Genomic DNA, 14567 nt, shown 5'->3' with positions numbered 1-14567 from the left:
GATAGATCCTGCTTGTCAAGTGGAGCAGGTGTTATGAGCCAGGATAGATCCCGCTTGTCAAGTGGAGCAGGTATTATGAGCCAGGATAGATCCCGCTTGTCAAGTGGAGCAGGTATTATGAGCCAGGATAGATCCCGCTTGTCAAGTGGAGCAGGTATTATGAGCCAGGATAGATCCTGCTTGTCAAGTGGAGCAGGTATTATGAGCCAGGATAGATCCTGCTTGTCAAGTGGAGCAGGTGTTATGAGCCAGGATAGATCCTGCTTGTCAAGTGGAGCAGGTATTATGAGCCAGGATAGATCCCGCTTGTCAAGTGGAGCAGGTATTATGAGCCAGGATAGATCCTGCTTGTCAAGTGGAGCAGGTGTTATGAGCCAGGATAGATCCTGCTTGTCAAGTGGAGCAGGTATTATGAGCCAGGATAGATCCCGCTTGTCAAGTGGAGCAGGTATTATGAGCCAAGATAGATCCTGCTTGTCAAGTGGAGCAGGTGTTATGAGCCAGGATAGATCCTGCTTGTCAAGTGGAGCAGGTATTATGAGCCAGGATAGATCCTGCTTGTCAAGTGGAGCAGGTATTATGAGCCAGGATAGATCCTGCTTGTCAAGTGGAGCAGGTATTATGGGAGAGATTCATTGTCTGTGACAGGTGTCAGACAAGAGGCGAGCGCACAAACAAAGGCTGTCTGGGGATATTAACAACGCTAGGTGCTCTGGCACCGCCGCGAGCCGCTGACAGGAGAGCTACAGATAAAATGAACGAGATTTATACATTGATTTTTCTAAGCTGCTTTGGGTTAAGATGTAATTTATTCAATCTTTATGATCGTCATTCAAATTGTGTGTGTGTGATAGATATACGCACCCACTCATGTTGTTTAACTGTACCTGGCTGGCACATGCTTGGCATTGCCTCTGTTACACACACAGGCAGGTGCGTACACACACACATATAAATAGGTGTTTTTGCCCTGGCACTAATTGTGCAGACAGTCCCCTCTGGGTTGTCTGCTGTGCTGCTGCGGCTGAGAGGAAGTGTGTGGCTTTTCTCTAAGAGGGTCACTATAGAGCAGGAGCCCAGCAAGCAGCAGCAAACACTGGTTAACTAATCGTCCCCGTGTTGTTGTCTAGCTTGTTGTCTACTCCCTGTGAGACAGTGACTATGTTTACATGCACACAATATTGCGCTTTTTGCCCGTATTCGGAAAATGACAATATTCCGACTAAATGAATAATCCACTAATATTCCCGTTTACATGCAGCCGTAGCTCGCCCTCTCCGACACGTGAGGGAGGGGGGGAGAGAGAGAGATGCAGGTAGGCGGAGCCGCGGAGTTTTTCTGTTGAGAATAAACAGAGCAGCACTATTCTTACGAGCATCACTTGGTCCATTTCAGGAGCTTGCTGCTGAAAAGTTTGGTGTTGCACATCCAAGTCTTTCATAAAAAGTAGGCTAGTAGCCTACGTTATTACCTCGCAGGCTCGCAAGCATCGTGGACTTCCATGGGCACTGGGCACTAGTATAGGCTACTCTCTCTCTCTCTTTAAATCAATGTTTCTCATCTCCTCCCGATCAGAAATGTCGGCTTTTCTTTTTGCATGCCAGAGATGATGGATTATTATGATTATATCGCCTGTTCTAGCGCTTTCTAGCACACATCAGTTGACCACAAACGGGCAACATGCGTCGCAAACTGCGGTAAAAACCCCGATTGAGACCCATATTCCGAATGCGCTGTAGACATGATCAAAGAATCCTCCGAAAACCCCAATAATACTGGAATAACCCAGATGTCTTAAATCGGAAAATGCTAAATTCGGAAAAAGGGCAAATTCGGAAAATGCAACTGGAATATGCTGTTTACATGACCCTTATCAAATTCAGAATATTGTCATTTTCCGAATAATAGTGGAATAGTGTGTGCATGTAAACGTAGTGTGTGCATGTAAACGTAGTGTGTGCATGTAAACGTAGTGTGCATGTAAATGTAGTGTGTGCATGTAAATGTAGTGTGTGCATGTAAACGTAGTGTGCATGTAAACGTAGTGTGTGCATGTAAACGTAGTGTGTGCATGTAAACGTAGTGTGTGCATGTAAACGTAGTGTGTGCATGTAAACGTAGTGTGTGCATGTAAACGTAGTGTGTGCATGTAAATGTAGTGTGTGCATGTAAATGTAGTGTGTGCATGTAAACGTAGTGTGTGCATGTAAATGTAGTGTGTGCATGTAAACGTAGTGTGTGCATGTAAACGTAGTGTGTGCATGTAAACGTAGTGTGTGCATGTAAATGTAGTGTGTGCATGTAAATGTAGTGTGTGCATGTAAATGTAGTGTGTGCATGTAAATGTAGTGTGTGCATGTAAACGTAGTGTGTGCATGTAAACGTAGTGTGTGCATGTGAATGTAGTGTGTGCATGTAAATGTAGTGTGTGCATGTAAATGTAGTGTGTGCATGTAAATGTAGTGTGTGCATGTAAATGTAGTGTGTGCATGTAAATGTAGTGTGTGCATGTAAACGTAGTGTGTGCATGTAAATGTAGTGTGTGCATCGTGGCATCTTCAGTGTAGAAAGATGAGATGAGCAGGAGCAGAAAGGATGGAGCAGGAACTGGACTTCACAGACGTCATGCAGGAATGTTATGACTTGTTGTCAGGGTTTGCTTCTTCATGACTTGTGTGGCTAATGTGGTGTGTGGATGAAGATGAATCGATGGGGAGCCTCTCTAAGCTCTGCTCAGATGGTAGGAGGTATATATGATCTGCGGTAAATAACCTGATGCTGTTGATACTTCATCCCTGTGAGAACCAGGCTGGCATATATGATATTGATTCTGAATCAGATTTCACAGTTGCAGATTTAGATCATTCCAGTGGACCTCAGAAAGTCATGTGTTGGCCGGGATTTTATGGATTTTACCGAGTTCACTGTGATCCTATGGAAACTGAGCACATCTTATGAAACATTTCCATATGGCCTAGAGCCGTACGTGACTGACTGACTGACTGTCTGTCTCTCTGGCTTTGCTGCTCGGGCTCACACCTTGGTGTGTCTGCAGCATGGGCTAAGCACTGAATGTTCACTCTGTCACGCCTGCTTCTTGCTAGCTCGCCACAAACAGCAGGCTTTGCTCCTCCCATCCGCCTTCAATCCCCAACCGCCATCTGTTGTCAGTGTTGTGTGCCTCCACCGCCGTGCCGCAGCATCAGTACCACCTCCTCGTCTCTCTCTCCCTTCCCCTCAGTCACTCTGTCACCCACTGCCACTGCTCTTTGATGAAGGCCAATTTGGCCAGAGTGAAATGCAATCAGCGTCTAACCCCGTAGGAGCAGCCAGGCTGTGCTACTGTACTGAGGAGAGAAGGGGTGGAGAGGAGAGTCTACTAGCTGCTACTCACAACCTTCTAACAGAGGGAATGGTGGAATTAAAGCTTTTGAGTATTATCGACCCAACCTGCCAACCCCCCCCCCCCTCCGCCAGCATGCACCTTACAGAACACCTTCCCTCCCTCTACCTAGCAATTACACAGGCTGTCCCCTACTGTCCCCTACACACAGGCTGTCCCTACACACAGACTGTCCCCTACTGTCCCCTACACACAGGCTGTCCCCTACTGTCCCCTACACACAGGCTGTCCCCTACTGTCCCCTACACCCAGGCTGTCCCCTACTGTCCCATACACACAGGCTGTCCCTACACCCAGGCTGTCCCCTACTGTCCCCTACACACAGGCTGTCCCCTACTGTCCCCTACACACAGGCTGTCCCTACACCCAGGCTGTCCCCTACTGTCCCATACACACAGGCTGTCCCCTACTGTCCCCTACACACAGGCTGTCCCTACACCCAGGCTGTCCCCTACTGTCCCCTGCACACAGGCTGTCCCCTACTGTCCCCTACACACAGGCTGTCCCCTACACACAGGCTGTCCCCTACACACAGGCTGTCCCCTACACACAGGCTGTCCCCTACTGTCCCCTGCACACAGGCCCCTACTGTCCCCTACACACAGGCTGTCCCCTACTGTCCCCTACACACAGGCTGTCCCTTACACACAGGCTGTCCCCTACTGTCCCCTGCACACAGGCTGTCCCCTACTGTCCCCTGCACACAGGCTGTCCCCTACTGTCCCCTGCACACAGGCTGTCCCCTACTGTCCCCTACACAGGCTGTCCCCTACTGTCCCCTACACACAGGCTGTCCCCTACTGTCCCCTACACACAGGCTGTCCCCTGCACACAGGCCCCTACTGTCCCCTACACACAGGCTGTCCCTACACCCAGGCTGTCCCCTACTGTCCCCTGCACACAGGCTGTCCCCTACTGTCCCCTACACACAGGCTGTCCCCTACTGTCCCCTACACACAGGCTGTCCCTTACACACAGGCTGTCCCCTACTGTCCCCTGCACACAGGCTGTCCCCTACACACAGGCTGTCCCTTACACACAGGCTGTCCCCTACTGTCCCCTGCACACAGGCTGTCCCCTACTGTCCCCTACACACATGCTGGCCCCTACTGTCCCCTGCACACAGGCTGTCCCCTACTGTCCCCTACACAGGCTGTCCCCTACTGTCCCCTACACACAGGCTGTCCCCTACTGTCCCCTACACATAGGCTGTCCCTATACACAGGCTGTCCCCTACTGTCCCCTACAAACAGGCTGTCTCCTACATACATCTGTCCCTACACACAGGCTGTCCCCTACACACACACAGAACCTTACAGCCGTTTACACTAGAAACGTTTTGTAACTCGGAGACGCACAATCATGAACTCAGCATGGATAATGGACAATCACAATGAAGTGGAGGTCTGATTTTACCCCTGTGGTTAAAGGCGTGTGTGTGCGTGTGTGTGTGTGTGCGTGTGTGTGTGTGTGTGTGCGTGTGTGTGTGTGTGTGTGTGTGTGTGTGGGGGAGGGAGAGAGGTTGTTGTTGGGCAACTCAGTTGCTAGTTGGTAAATTTCCTTTGTCAAGTGTATCCAGGTAATTTGGCGTTATTGAAGCACTGTGTGTGTCTCTGTGTGTGTGTGTGTGTGTGTGTGTGTGTGTGTGTGTGTGTGTGTGTGTGTTTTATTATGCTGGAGATCATTATTAGTTTATTTTTATTTTTCATTTATTTATTTGCACACAATGGAAGGATACAATTGTATGAAAATATTTTGCAGTTAAAAGACAAGGAACCCATTAGTAATGGGCTTATGCGAGGTCTCTTACCTAAGAAATCCAACCAATATTATCAACAATTTACTGTACATTGACAAAAACGTACAATAAACAAAAACAAGAGAGAAGAACAAACGATAAAAGCAAAGAAAAGTAACAAGTATAGTAACAATTATAGTGTCTGGAAATAGAAATCAACTGCAGGAATAGCTGATAATTATTGTAATTTATTTGAGTTATTCTGCTTCCTGTGCTTATCTGACTTAATCTTGGTCTCCTCCCCCCTCCCCCTCCTTCTCCCTCTCTGCCTGGTTATATAGCTCATTTAAAGCGCAAGGTTCGGCGGCGGCCATCTTGGGGGCGGGGCATCATCCGTAAGAAGAAGAGCTACAAGAAAGGAACGGAGACAGAGGAGGAGGAGCCGGAGGTGGAGCCCACGGGGCCCAACGACTCGTGTCTGACGCAGGATGAGGAGTCGTCGTGTGATACCCCGGGCCCCCAGCCCAATGGCCACCATCCCCACGGCCCCTCCACGGAGGAGGAGAGCTCCAACGAAACCCCTGTCGTAGCCCCCTCCCATCCTGCAGAGACCAAGGAAACCCCCGAAGAAGAGGAGCCAGCACCTAAGGAAGAGGAGCCCACAGCCAAGGACGTGGAGTCCCAGAACACAGAGTCACACGCTAAGTCGCAATCCATAGATGACAAACCTCAGACCAAGGTAGAAGAGGACAACCAGGCCAAGCAGGTTGACTCCCAGCCTGTGATCGAAACGCCCGAGTCTTTGGATGCTAAGGCCCAGCCTAAGCACACAGGGGATCTGCTAGCGTCACAGGTGGAGTGTGTGAATGGGAATGAGTCTATGGACAGCCTGGACTCCCAGAGCCCCCAGAAGAGCTGTGAGGTTAGCCCCCAGAAGAGCTGTGAGGCTGGGGAAAGGACTCCACGGAGCACGGCTGAGGGCTCGTCACCCAAGCCACAGCAGGAAGAGCACAAGGACACAGAAGAGAGCATAGCAACTCAGGAGCGCCCTCCCCAGGATGGGAGGACAATAACAGAAATTGTTGAGGAAGATCAAGGTAAAGAAGGTACTGTATGAATTTAGACTTACAGATTGTGTATGATCTACCCCCATTTGCAGAAACGGTTCATCAGCAGTTGCGGGGTTTTCGTCTTCTGTGTTTAATTGTGCAGAATGCTTAAAGGAAGAAATCCACGTTGTATCATTATAATCTTGGTAATATAAAGCAGATGGACAGTGCTTACCTCAGGTATACGTTTTCTGCATCCATGTTTGACTGCCTGCAGAAACTCCGCCCCCGCCAGCTCTTATGGGTCATTAACGCTAGATGTGCGCATACAGACAAAATCAAAAGAAACGATAGCAGCCGGCCTCGAGCAACATCTGTTCACTTCCTGTACAGAGTGATGAGTTTTGCGTCATTCAGGACACGGAAGTGCTGGAATAAACTGCGGCGCTCTCAGTGCAGGAAAACATGAAGACAAGGTCAAGCCTGCCCGTCTGCATAGCTACTGACATTGTAATGATAAGAAGCGGCTTGAAAACAGTAATTGACTCTTCAGAGTTTGAGCTGCTCCTGAAGGGAGAGGAGAAAGGAGAAAACGGGTGGGCGGGGCTAATCTTGTGTGTTTTGATTTTATACTTGGTCATCGTTCATGCTGCAGAAATGTGATGAAAGTAGGATCGAACAAAATCAGTCACAGAGCCTCCGATGCGGATCATATCTTATAATGATTTGTTGAAAATTGGACTCATGGGGGAGAAAACAAAATAGCGTTCTTCTGTCACTTCTCTGCCCAGCCCTTAGTAATGATGACGGATGACTGTTGATTGTCATCCAGCACTCTTGATTTACACTTGGTTTGGCTTTTATAATTGAATAACGCAACACAAGTCGTACAGAATATCAAATAACTATCCCCTGACTTAGCACATGGTATATTCCAATAGAGAAACTCCGCGGGCTTGGAGGTTTTACTTTTGTAAAATCCCCAAACTCGAGATCAGATGCATATATATATATATATATATATATATATGTATAAAAGTTTTCTCTCCCGTTTGTTCTATACAAGACTCACATGATTCGTTGGCTTCCCCCCCGCATCTCTGACTCTGCCGTATTTGTTTTCTTTGCCATGAGCCATTTAGCCCTTGATTTAGCGTGGTGTAGTGCTGGAGTCTAGCACAAGCCCATGAGTCTGTGGTCTGGCTGCAGATGAGCAGAGGGCAGCTGAAGGCTGGGGGAAAGCCAGCTACAGGAATATGGAGGAGCTGTCAGAGGACGGCACAACCGGACTCGACACAACTTAATGAAGGCTGCTGTAACGAGAGGCTCCGCCCCCACTCATTACCAGCTGAGCCAGGCCTTTGTTCTGGTGAACAGTGTGATAAAACGACAGGAACGTGGCCAGTAATGAAATATGATGCACTCAGTAGCTTCAAATAGACTCATGCATTCATCTCAGAGCCAGCACGGCAGATGAAGCTTCTTCTCTTTGAGATGTTCTGGTTTGCACATTTCACAGTGGCTGAGGCGGGAAGAGCAAAATGAAGCCTCAAAGTTAGCCGGGCCCCAGAGCCGTGTAGATAGAAAAGTCGCGACATCTCCATTCACTCCAATGGACCAGTTTTTTTTTACTCTGAAGAGTTCCAGGAAGTAAGGTCCTGGATTAAGCAGCACTGTCGAGTTGCAGCAAAATGGACAGTTTGTGTTGTACTTAAAAAAAAAAAAAATCCTGAATTAAATTGTACATTATCAGCTTTATTTTAGCATTCAAAAGTAGTGCGCGACCCCTTCCTGGCTGTTCATTGGCTAATGAGTCACGCATTTTGGTCCTGACGCCAGTCTCTCTCTAAATTGCTCTGGCTGCCCCTATTAGACTTAACATGATGTGTTTTCCCCATTGTTGTCACACTGCTTTTACTCTGTATTTCTTTCTTTCCGTTATTGTTTACCTTCCTTACATACTTCCATCCAATCATCCGTCCTTCCATTCATAGGCGGGTCCGAAGTGACGGAATGCCAGATGAGCCAATCAGAACAGTTGACGGGATCTGCTGATGGGACAGAAGAGGAGCCACAACAAATCCCTCCCCCTCCTCCGTTAGTGGTTGACCACCAGCGACTTTTGGTAAAGTATTGTGAACCCTATCATTTATTTTGGCCACCCTTTAAATGACAGTACAGTCATTTGCAAACATGTTTATTGTATCAGGTTAAGGGTTTAAATCACTCAAACGCTATCATGGATGGAGTGATATTGTCAGAGATCAATCAACCAAAGCAACTGTCAGAGAAAATTGTCATCGTAGATTTGGTTTCAAAATACCCCAATAGATAAAAAAAGAAGAAGAAAAGACTCCCACATCCAGTATATGTAAGGGATAATGTATAGTGAGGCGGTGATTACGGGGAAATAATGACCGACAGGTGAATGATTGAGCCCGACGCGCAGCGGAGGGCTTAATCATTCACCTGAAGGTCATTATTTCCCAGTAATCACCGCCTAAATATACATTATCCCGCTTAGAACACGGCCTACAACTAAATCATTCAATAATCTGACAAAAATAATTATTCAAATAGATTTTTTAATAGCGTTTTCAACGACAAAGCGGTTTCATTCGTAATTGGCACACAAGACACCACAGCTGCAACTGGTTGGCCTAATTAGTAGTGGCTGCTGACAAAAGGCTCTTATCAACTGATTAATCCAGGTGTGGCAGCGGTCGGTTGTTGAGAAATAATGACCGGTGAATCTTGTTGATTGACCAATCAGAATCGAGTATTCAAGAGAGCCGTGTTCTAACACCAGTTAATAGACTCCCACATCCAGTATATCACCAGTTAATAGACTCCCACATCCAGTCTATCACCAGTTAATAGGCAGCAACAGAAGCAGCTGTGGCCAATTGTCACATTGTGTTGCAGAGTAATTGGACTGTGATTATGGAAAAGAGGAGCTAATACTATAATCTAAAAATGTCACGAATATCTTTTTGTTTTGTCTTATTTATATTCTTAGGATGTTTGCTTAAATGTTTGCAGTGTGGCTGAAGGGCTATTTGAGCCCGCCTACCCCCCCCCCCCACCCCCCCACACACACACCCCTGTGTGTGTGTGTGTGTGTGTATGTGTGTGTATGTGTGTGTGAGATGCAAAAGAAACAGCTGAGCTGTCACTATTTTCCTCCTATAGACTGCTTCCCCATATGTTATTGTATACACATGAATATGCAAGAGCAGCAGTTTTATGTATCTCAGTTGGATGTGTTAGAAATGGCACTAATAGTCCATAGTGGCCATTGTCCATACCCAGCTTAGGCCTTGCTCCCTTTGAAGGCTAACCATGTTATCTGGAGTGAGCCAGTGGAGGTAGCTAGAGCCTTTCTCCCACTCATTTTCTTGCTGGCATGCTAACTGGCAATGTCCCCTCCTTCATCCCTGTCACAGGCCAATGTCCCCTCCTTCATCTCTGTCACAGGCCAATGTCCCCTCCTTCATCCCTGTCACAGGCCAATGTCCCCTCTTCAACCCTGTCACAGGCCAATGTCCCCTCTTCAACCCTGTCACACTCACAGGCGCTGTACTGCGCTCATCTCAAAAGCATTCATCTATTCCTTTCTCCTCCAACCACTCCATGTAGCATCCAAACCTAGAAAGGCCTATACCGGTGTAAAGTATGGAGGTAGGCAATTTGTCATCTGGACTTTGAGAAATTCAACTGTTACTTGCAATAAATGCAATCAAATATTTGAATGGCGACTAGCTGGTAAAAGATGCGCACGGTGCAAGTTCATGGGGTACAAAAGTCTTCAAAAGATTGAATCTATACATTTCTCCAAGTGCCCACAAGTGTTAGGAATATTTGGAGAAAAAAAGTGGAGGGTGGCTCCACATGCTATACACATACTAGTAAGTATAGATACTGATTTTATTTAAACATTTTTACAATACCTCTACACAGGATACCTCTTGTCCTCTCCTCTCTCCTCCATGTAGCCAACAGCCTGCAGTTCAGTTGAAGTTTCACCGATTTTTTGTCACGTTGGTCTCTGCCAAGTCATTCCCAGTCAGTTGTGCTTGCGGCGCACACACACGTGTGACCAAACGTTCGTCACACATGACGATCATTTCTATTTTTACGCTTTCTGACGATGACAAAGTGGTGTAATTTTGGCTGCCTTTTAAAGAAACCGTGCCTTTCGCACCCCGCCGGCGGGTTTTGGGATTGAAGGTATCGGGAGGAGGGGCGACTCGATCATGGAAGGGCAGCCGTAAGCTTCCCCCCCGGATCCAGAGGTCGGCTGGAGCCCATGGTGTCACACTGCCCTTCTCAGATGGATAACTCTAAACTTGGCAGGCTTATCCTCCTCCCCCTCCCCCCTCCTCTCTTCACCCAGTGCTTACGCCAATTACATCTCTCCACCATTGACGCTCTGTAACCCTACCAGCCAATTACATGTCCACATCGCTCAATCAACAGGTGTTGTCCTCGCCACCATCTGAAGCACACGACGACGACGGCCATGACTCAAACATGAGCTTCTGTCCGCCCCGCTGGCTCCGCCAAACTTGTCCCAGGATTGATTGACGTGTTCAGGGGGGCAGAAGAGAGTATGTGAAGCAGCTCCGCAGCACTTTGCACCGTCACGCTAGGGTCCCGCCTAATACCCCGAGTGTCAATTGGCTCGGCTCAATGGGCTCCCTTGACAGCGCCTCTCCGCTAATCGGGAGGGGGTTTGGTTTTGAGGGCCGCTCTGTGTAGTGTTGTAATTGGTGTAAAAAGAAGTGCTCTGTTCTGACACGGGCTTACTTCTGTCCTCCGTGGCCTCCCGAATTGACACGACGCTATCGAGCCCGTTATCTGGTGGCTTTTACCCGCGTCCCCGGGGGGGATGATGGGGGATGGCGGGAGTTACGCGTCTTGTCTCCCCCCCCCCCCCCGAACCTGTCTGCATCTCTCGAGCTGATTGACAGGCCTTGTTGTTGGCATGGTCTCACTGCGCCAACTGGCCCCGCCTCTGTGAGCAGCCACACACACAGCACTAATCTGCAGGTTTATTTGTTAGCGGTGGCAAAGACGGGAGATATCTCCAAGAAACAGATCGTGGAAAGAGGAGGCTGTGAATAATTGCTTTTTCATCCCCGGCTTACGGAACAAATTGAATTTCCGGTGAGCAGGATGCGAGTCGCCGTTTAAGCTAGGGATGGGCATCGAATTTCGAATTTTCGAATAATCGTTGTTATTATCAAGGTCGACTTTTATTATTGAAATTCGAAATTCGAAAAAAAAAAAAAAAAAATTTTTTTTTTTTTTTGAGTGAAATGTTGCATTGTCTCCCCTGATTCTAAGTACCGGTATAGTCAAATCGCTATAAGCATTTTAAGCAAGGTTTATGGAAAAATGAATGGCGGATGAAATCCCATGAAGAGGGAGAGGGGGTGACTTTGGCACCCCTTTGGCACTCAGACCTGAGCCTACTAAATATTTAATGAACCACAACCACTCATGATTGTCAAAACTGTTTTTTATTTTCGAAAATGTCAATGTAAAAAAAATTAAAAATGTAAAAAAAAAAAAAAAAATTTTTTTTTTTTTTTTTTACATTTTTTATTTTATTTTCGAAATTCGAATTAAATTCGAATTTGGCCAGCGAATTTCGAATAGTGTTTTTGCTAGAAATGCCCATCCCTAGTTTAAGCAGATATTTGCTGGCCGGGCTGGGACTGCGTATTACCGCCTGGATTGAGTGGTCTTCCTTCAGTCATATTCATTGATTGTAGAGGGTTCATTATTTATTTATATATTTATTTATTTATTTATTGTACGTATTGACCGACAGGCCTTGTTGTTGGCCTGATCTCAGTGCTCCCACTGGCCGCCTCTGTGAAAAGCCACACACATCACAAATCTGAAGGTTTATTTGTTAGCAGTGCGAAGACGCCCACATATTATGACATCATTGGCGACATCATTGGCGACCTGGCCACTTTCTTTTTACGACCTGGTCACTTCCTTCCTTCCTTCCTTCGTGATTCATGGCATCACTGAAGATGTCATAATGTTATGATGTTATGATGTCATAATATAAAATATAATAACCTTATGATGTGATATTTTTAGCTGCGGCCAGCAGCTCTATAAGTCACTCCGTTGATAAGGTCAGTCCACAAAAAGTTCACCCGGCTTTAGCGGGCACAGTTTTCAAGGTTGGGTGTGAGGGAGGGAGGAGGGAGGAGGGAAGGGGGGGTACATTGACCGCTGGCCGTCCCAGTCCCGAACCCGACCACAGGAAGGAAGGGGGGGGGGGGCAGGGTTCATTATTTCTGACTTTAACTTGCTCTGATATCCTATTCCCTTTGGAAGTAAATCCAGTCAGAATGCATTGCGTTCGTTCACAGAGCCGACAGTTCTTATTAGTTATTAGTTATTTCAGTATTCACATGCCATCTTTCAGAAGCACAGCACACCTATTTACCCTGATTCACTTAGTCAAATCAAGTTGTGTTATTGCTGCGCGTGCTGATGAAAGTGACGCTTGATGCCTTCTGGAACAAAATGAGTTCTCCTCCTCAGTATGAATAAATGGGCTATTTAGGCTCGTCTCTTTCGCTACTCCCAAATGTCTCTGATTGTCAGCTGCTTTCTTTCATCAATAATCAGACACTTGCCCACAGATGGACAGGAAGGAAGCGGTGCTGAAGATTGCAAATGAGAATCCAGTAACAAGGAATCCAATCTGCTCCAGCACACACACCCCCCCCCAGCCCCTCCCCCAGCCCCATCTTACTAAAGAGCACACAGATTAGCGTCTGCTATGCAGTTTTCTTTGCACAGCTGCAAACAGCCAGTGTTTCTAGTTACTGGCACAGTAAAGAGTCCTGCTGCTGTGATGCTCAGCTATTACTGCACGACAAGAGTTCCTCTTTTAGAGATGCCTGTCAACACAAATGGCCCCACTTCACTTTGTCATCTTCCCTCATTCTTAGCACTAATAACAGCAGGCGGCCCCTCCGGCAACGGAGCCATTCCACACGTCTATTCAGAAAGAGAAGGGCCTAATGGTGCTGCTGGACCAGCGTTTGATTGTCAATAAAAAGAGATAACCTTTTGAAGCACTTTTTATTTTCATTCGTTTCCACAGATGGCCCTGACAGACAGTAGAGCTATTTGCATGTAAGTGCAGGCATATAGCTGTGCTTCTTGGCCATGCATGCAAGGGCCAGTAACGTCAACATCTCTCACAACATAAGCATACCAAGGGCCAGTAACGTCGACATCTCTCACAACATAAGCATACCAAGGGCCAGTAACGTCAACATCTCTCACAACATAAGCATACCAAGGGCCAGTAATGTCAACATCTCTCACAACATAAGCATACCAAGGACCAGTAACGTCGACATCTCTCACAACATAAGCATACCAAGGACCAGTAACGTCAACATCTCTCACAACATAAGCATACCAAGGGCCAGTAACGTCGACATCTCTCACAACATAAGCATACCAAGGGCCAGTAACGTCAACATCTCTCACAACATAAGCATACCAAGGGCCAGTAATGTCAACAGCTCTCACAACATAAGCATACCAAGGGCCAGTAACGTCGACATCTCTCACAACATAAGCATACCAAGGGCCAGTAACGTCAACATCTCTCACAACATAAGCATACCAAGGGCCAGTAATGTCGACAGCTCTCACAACATAAGCATACCAAGGGCCAGTAACGTCGACATCTCTCACAACATAAGCATACCAAGGGCCAGTAACGTCAACAGCTCTCACAACATAAGCATACCAAGGACCAGTAACGTCAACAGCTCTCACAACATAAGCATACCAAGGGCCAGTAACGTCAACAGCTCTCACAACATAAGCATACCAAGGACCAGTAACGTCAACAGCTCTCACAACATAAGCATACCAAGGGCCAGTAACGTTGACATACATCGTTCATACATTTGTCAGTGACATAATGTTTAAGTTGTCAGGCTAACCTCCCCAGTTGCTGTACTCAGGGGAGCGTGGGGGACACTTCGGTTCTTTCTTTGGACAAAAGTTCAGAAAGAATTAATTTAACTCAATTACTTTCCTTTGCTGCTAACATTAGAGGTGCAGAGTAAGGCAAATCTCCTGGAGCAAATAATAATAATAATAAACCGATAAGTCTGCAAGGTATAGAGGACTCAAAAGAAGCCACTCCCCTTTACTCTTTCTTGACACACAATTGCCCTCATTTACGAGATTAACGTAGAAGAAAACTGGGCGTACGGCCATTTTTCACGTGAGCGGAGGCTACGATTTAATCTCACGTCAAGTCTCAACTCGTGTCTGCACTGGTTTCTTCTATGTTGGATTGATAAATGAGGGCATG

At 46.9% G+C, this 14567-nt stretch overlaps 1 protein-coding gene across 1 annotated transcript in view; it reads left to right on the top strand.

Moving 5' to 3' along the window:
- atad2b (ATPase family AAA domain containing 2B) overlaps positions 1 to 14567 on the top strand; it is a gene marked incomplete at its 5' end in the record, with an annotated part of 100574 nt that overhangs the window by 65412 nt on the left and 20595 nt on the right. Inside the window, 2 exons of the mRNA XM_083643719.1 lie at positions 5483 to 6238; positions 8185 to 8315. Coding sequence (XP_083499845.1) covers positions 5483 to 6238; positions 8185 to 8315 — 887 coding nt within the window. The remainder of the gene's footprint in view (positions 1 to 5482; positions 6239 to 8184; positions 8316 to 14567) is intronic.

This window comes from Poromitra crassiceps (genome assembly GCF_964638095.1).
Source record: "Poromitra crassiceps genome assembly, chromosome: 9".
NCBI classification, from domain to species: Eukaryota; Metazoa; Chordata; class Actinopteri; order Beryciformes; family Melamphaidae; genus Poromitra; species Poromitra crassiceps.
Note: the sequence above shows the minus strand (reverse complement) of the source record. Positions and strands in the feature narration are given on the sequence as shown.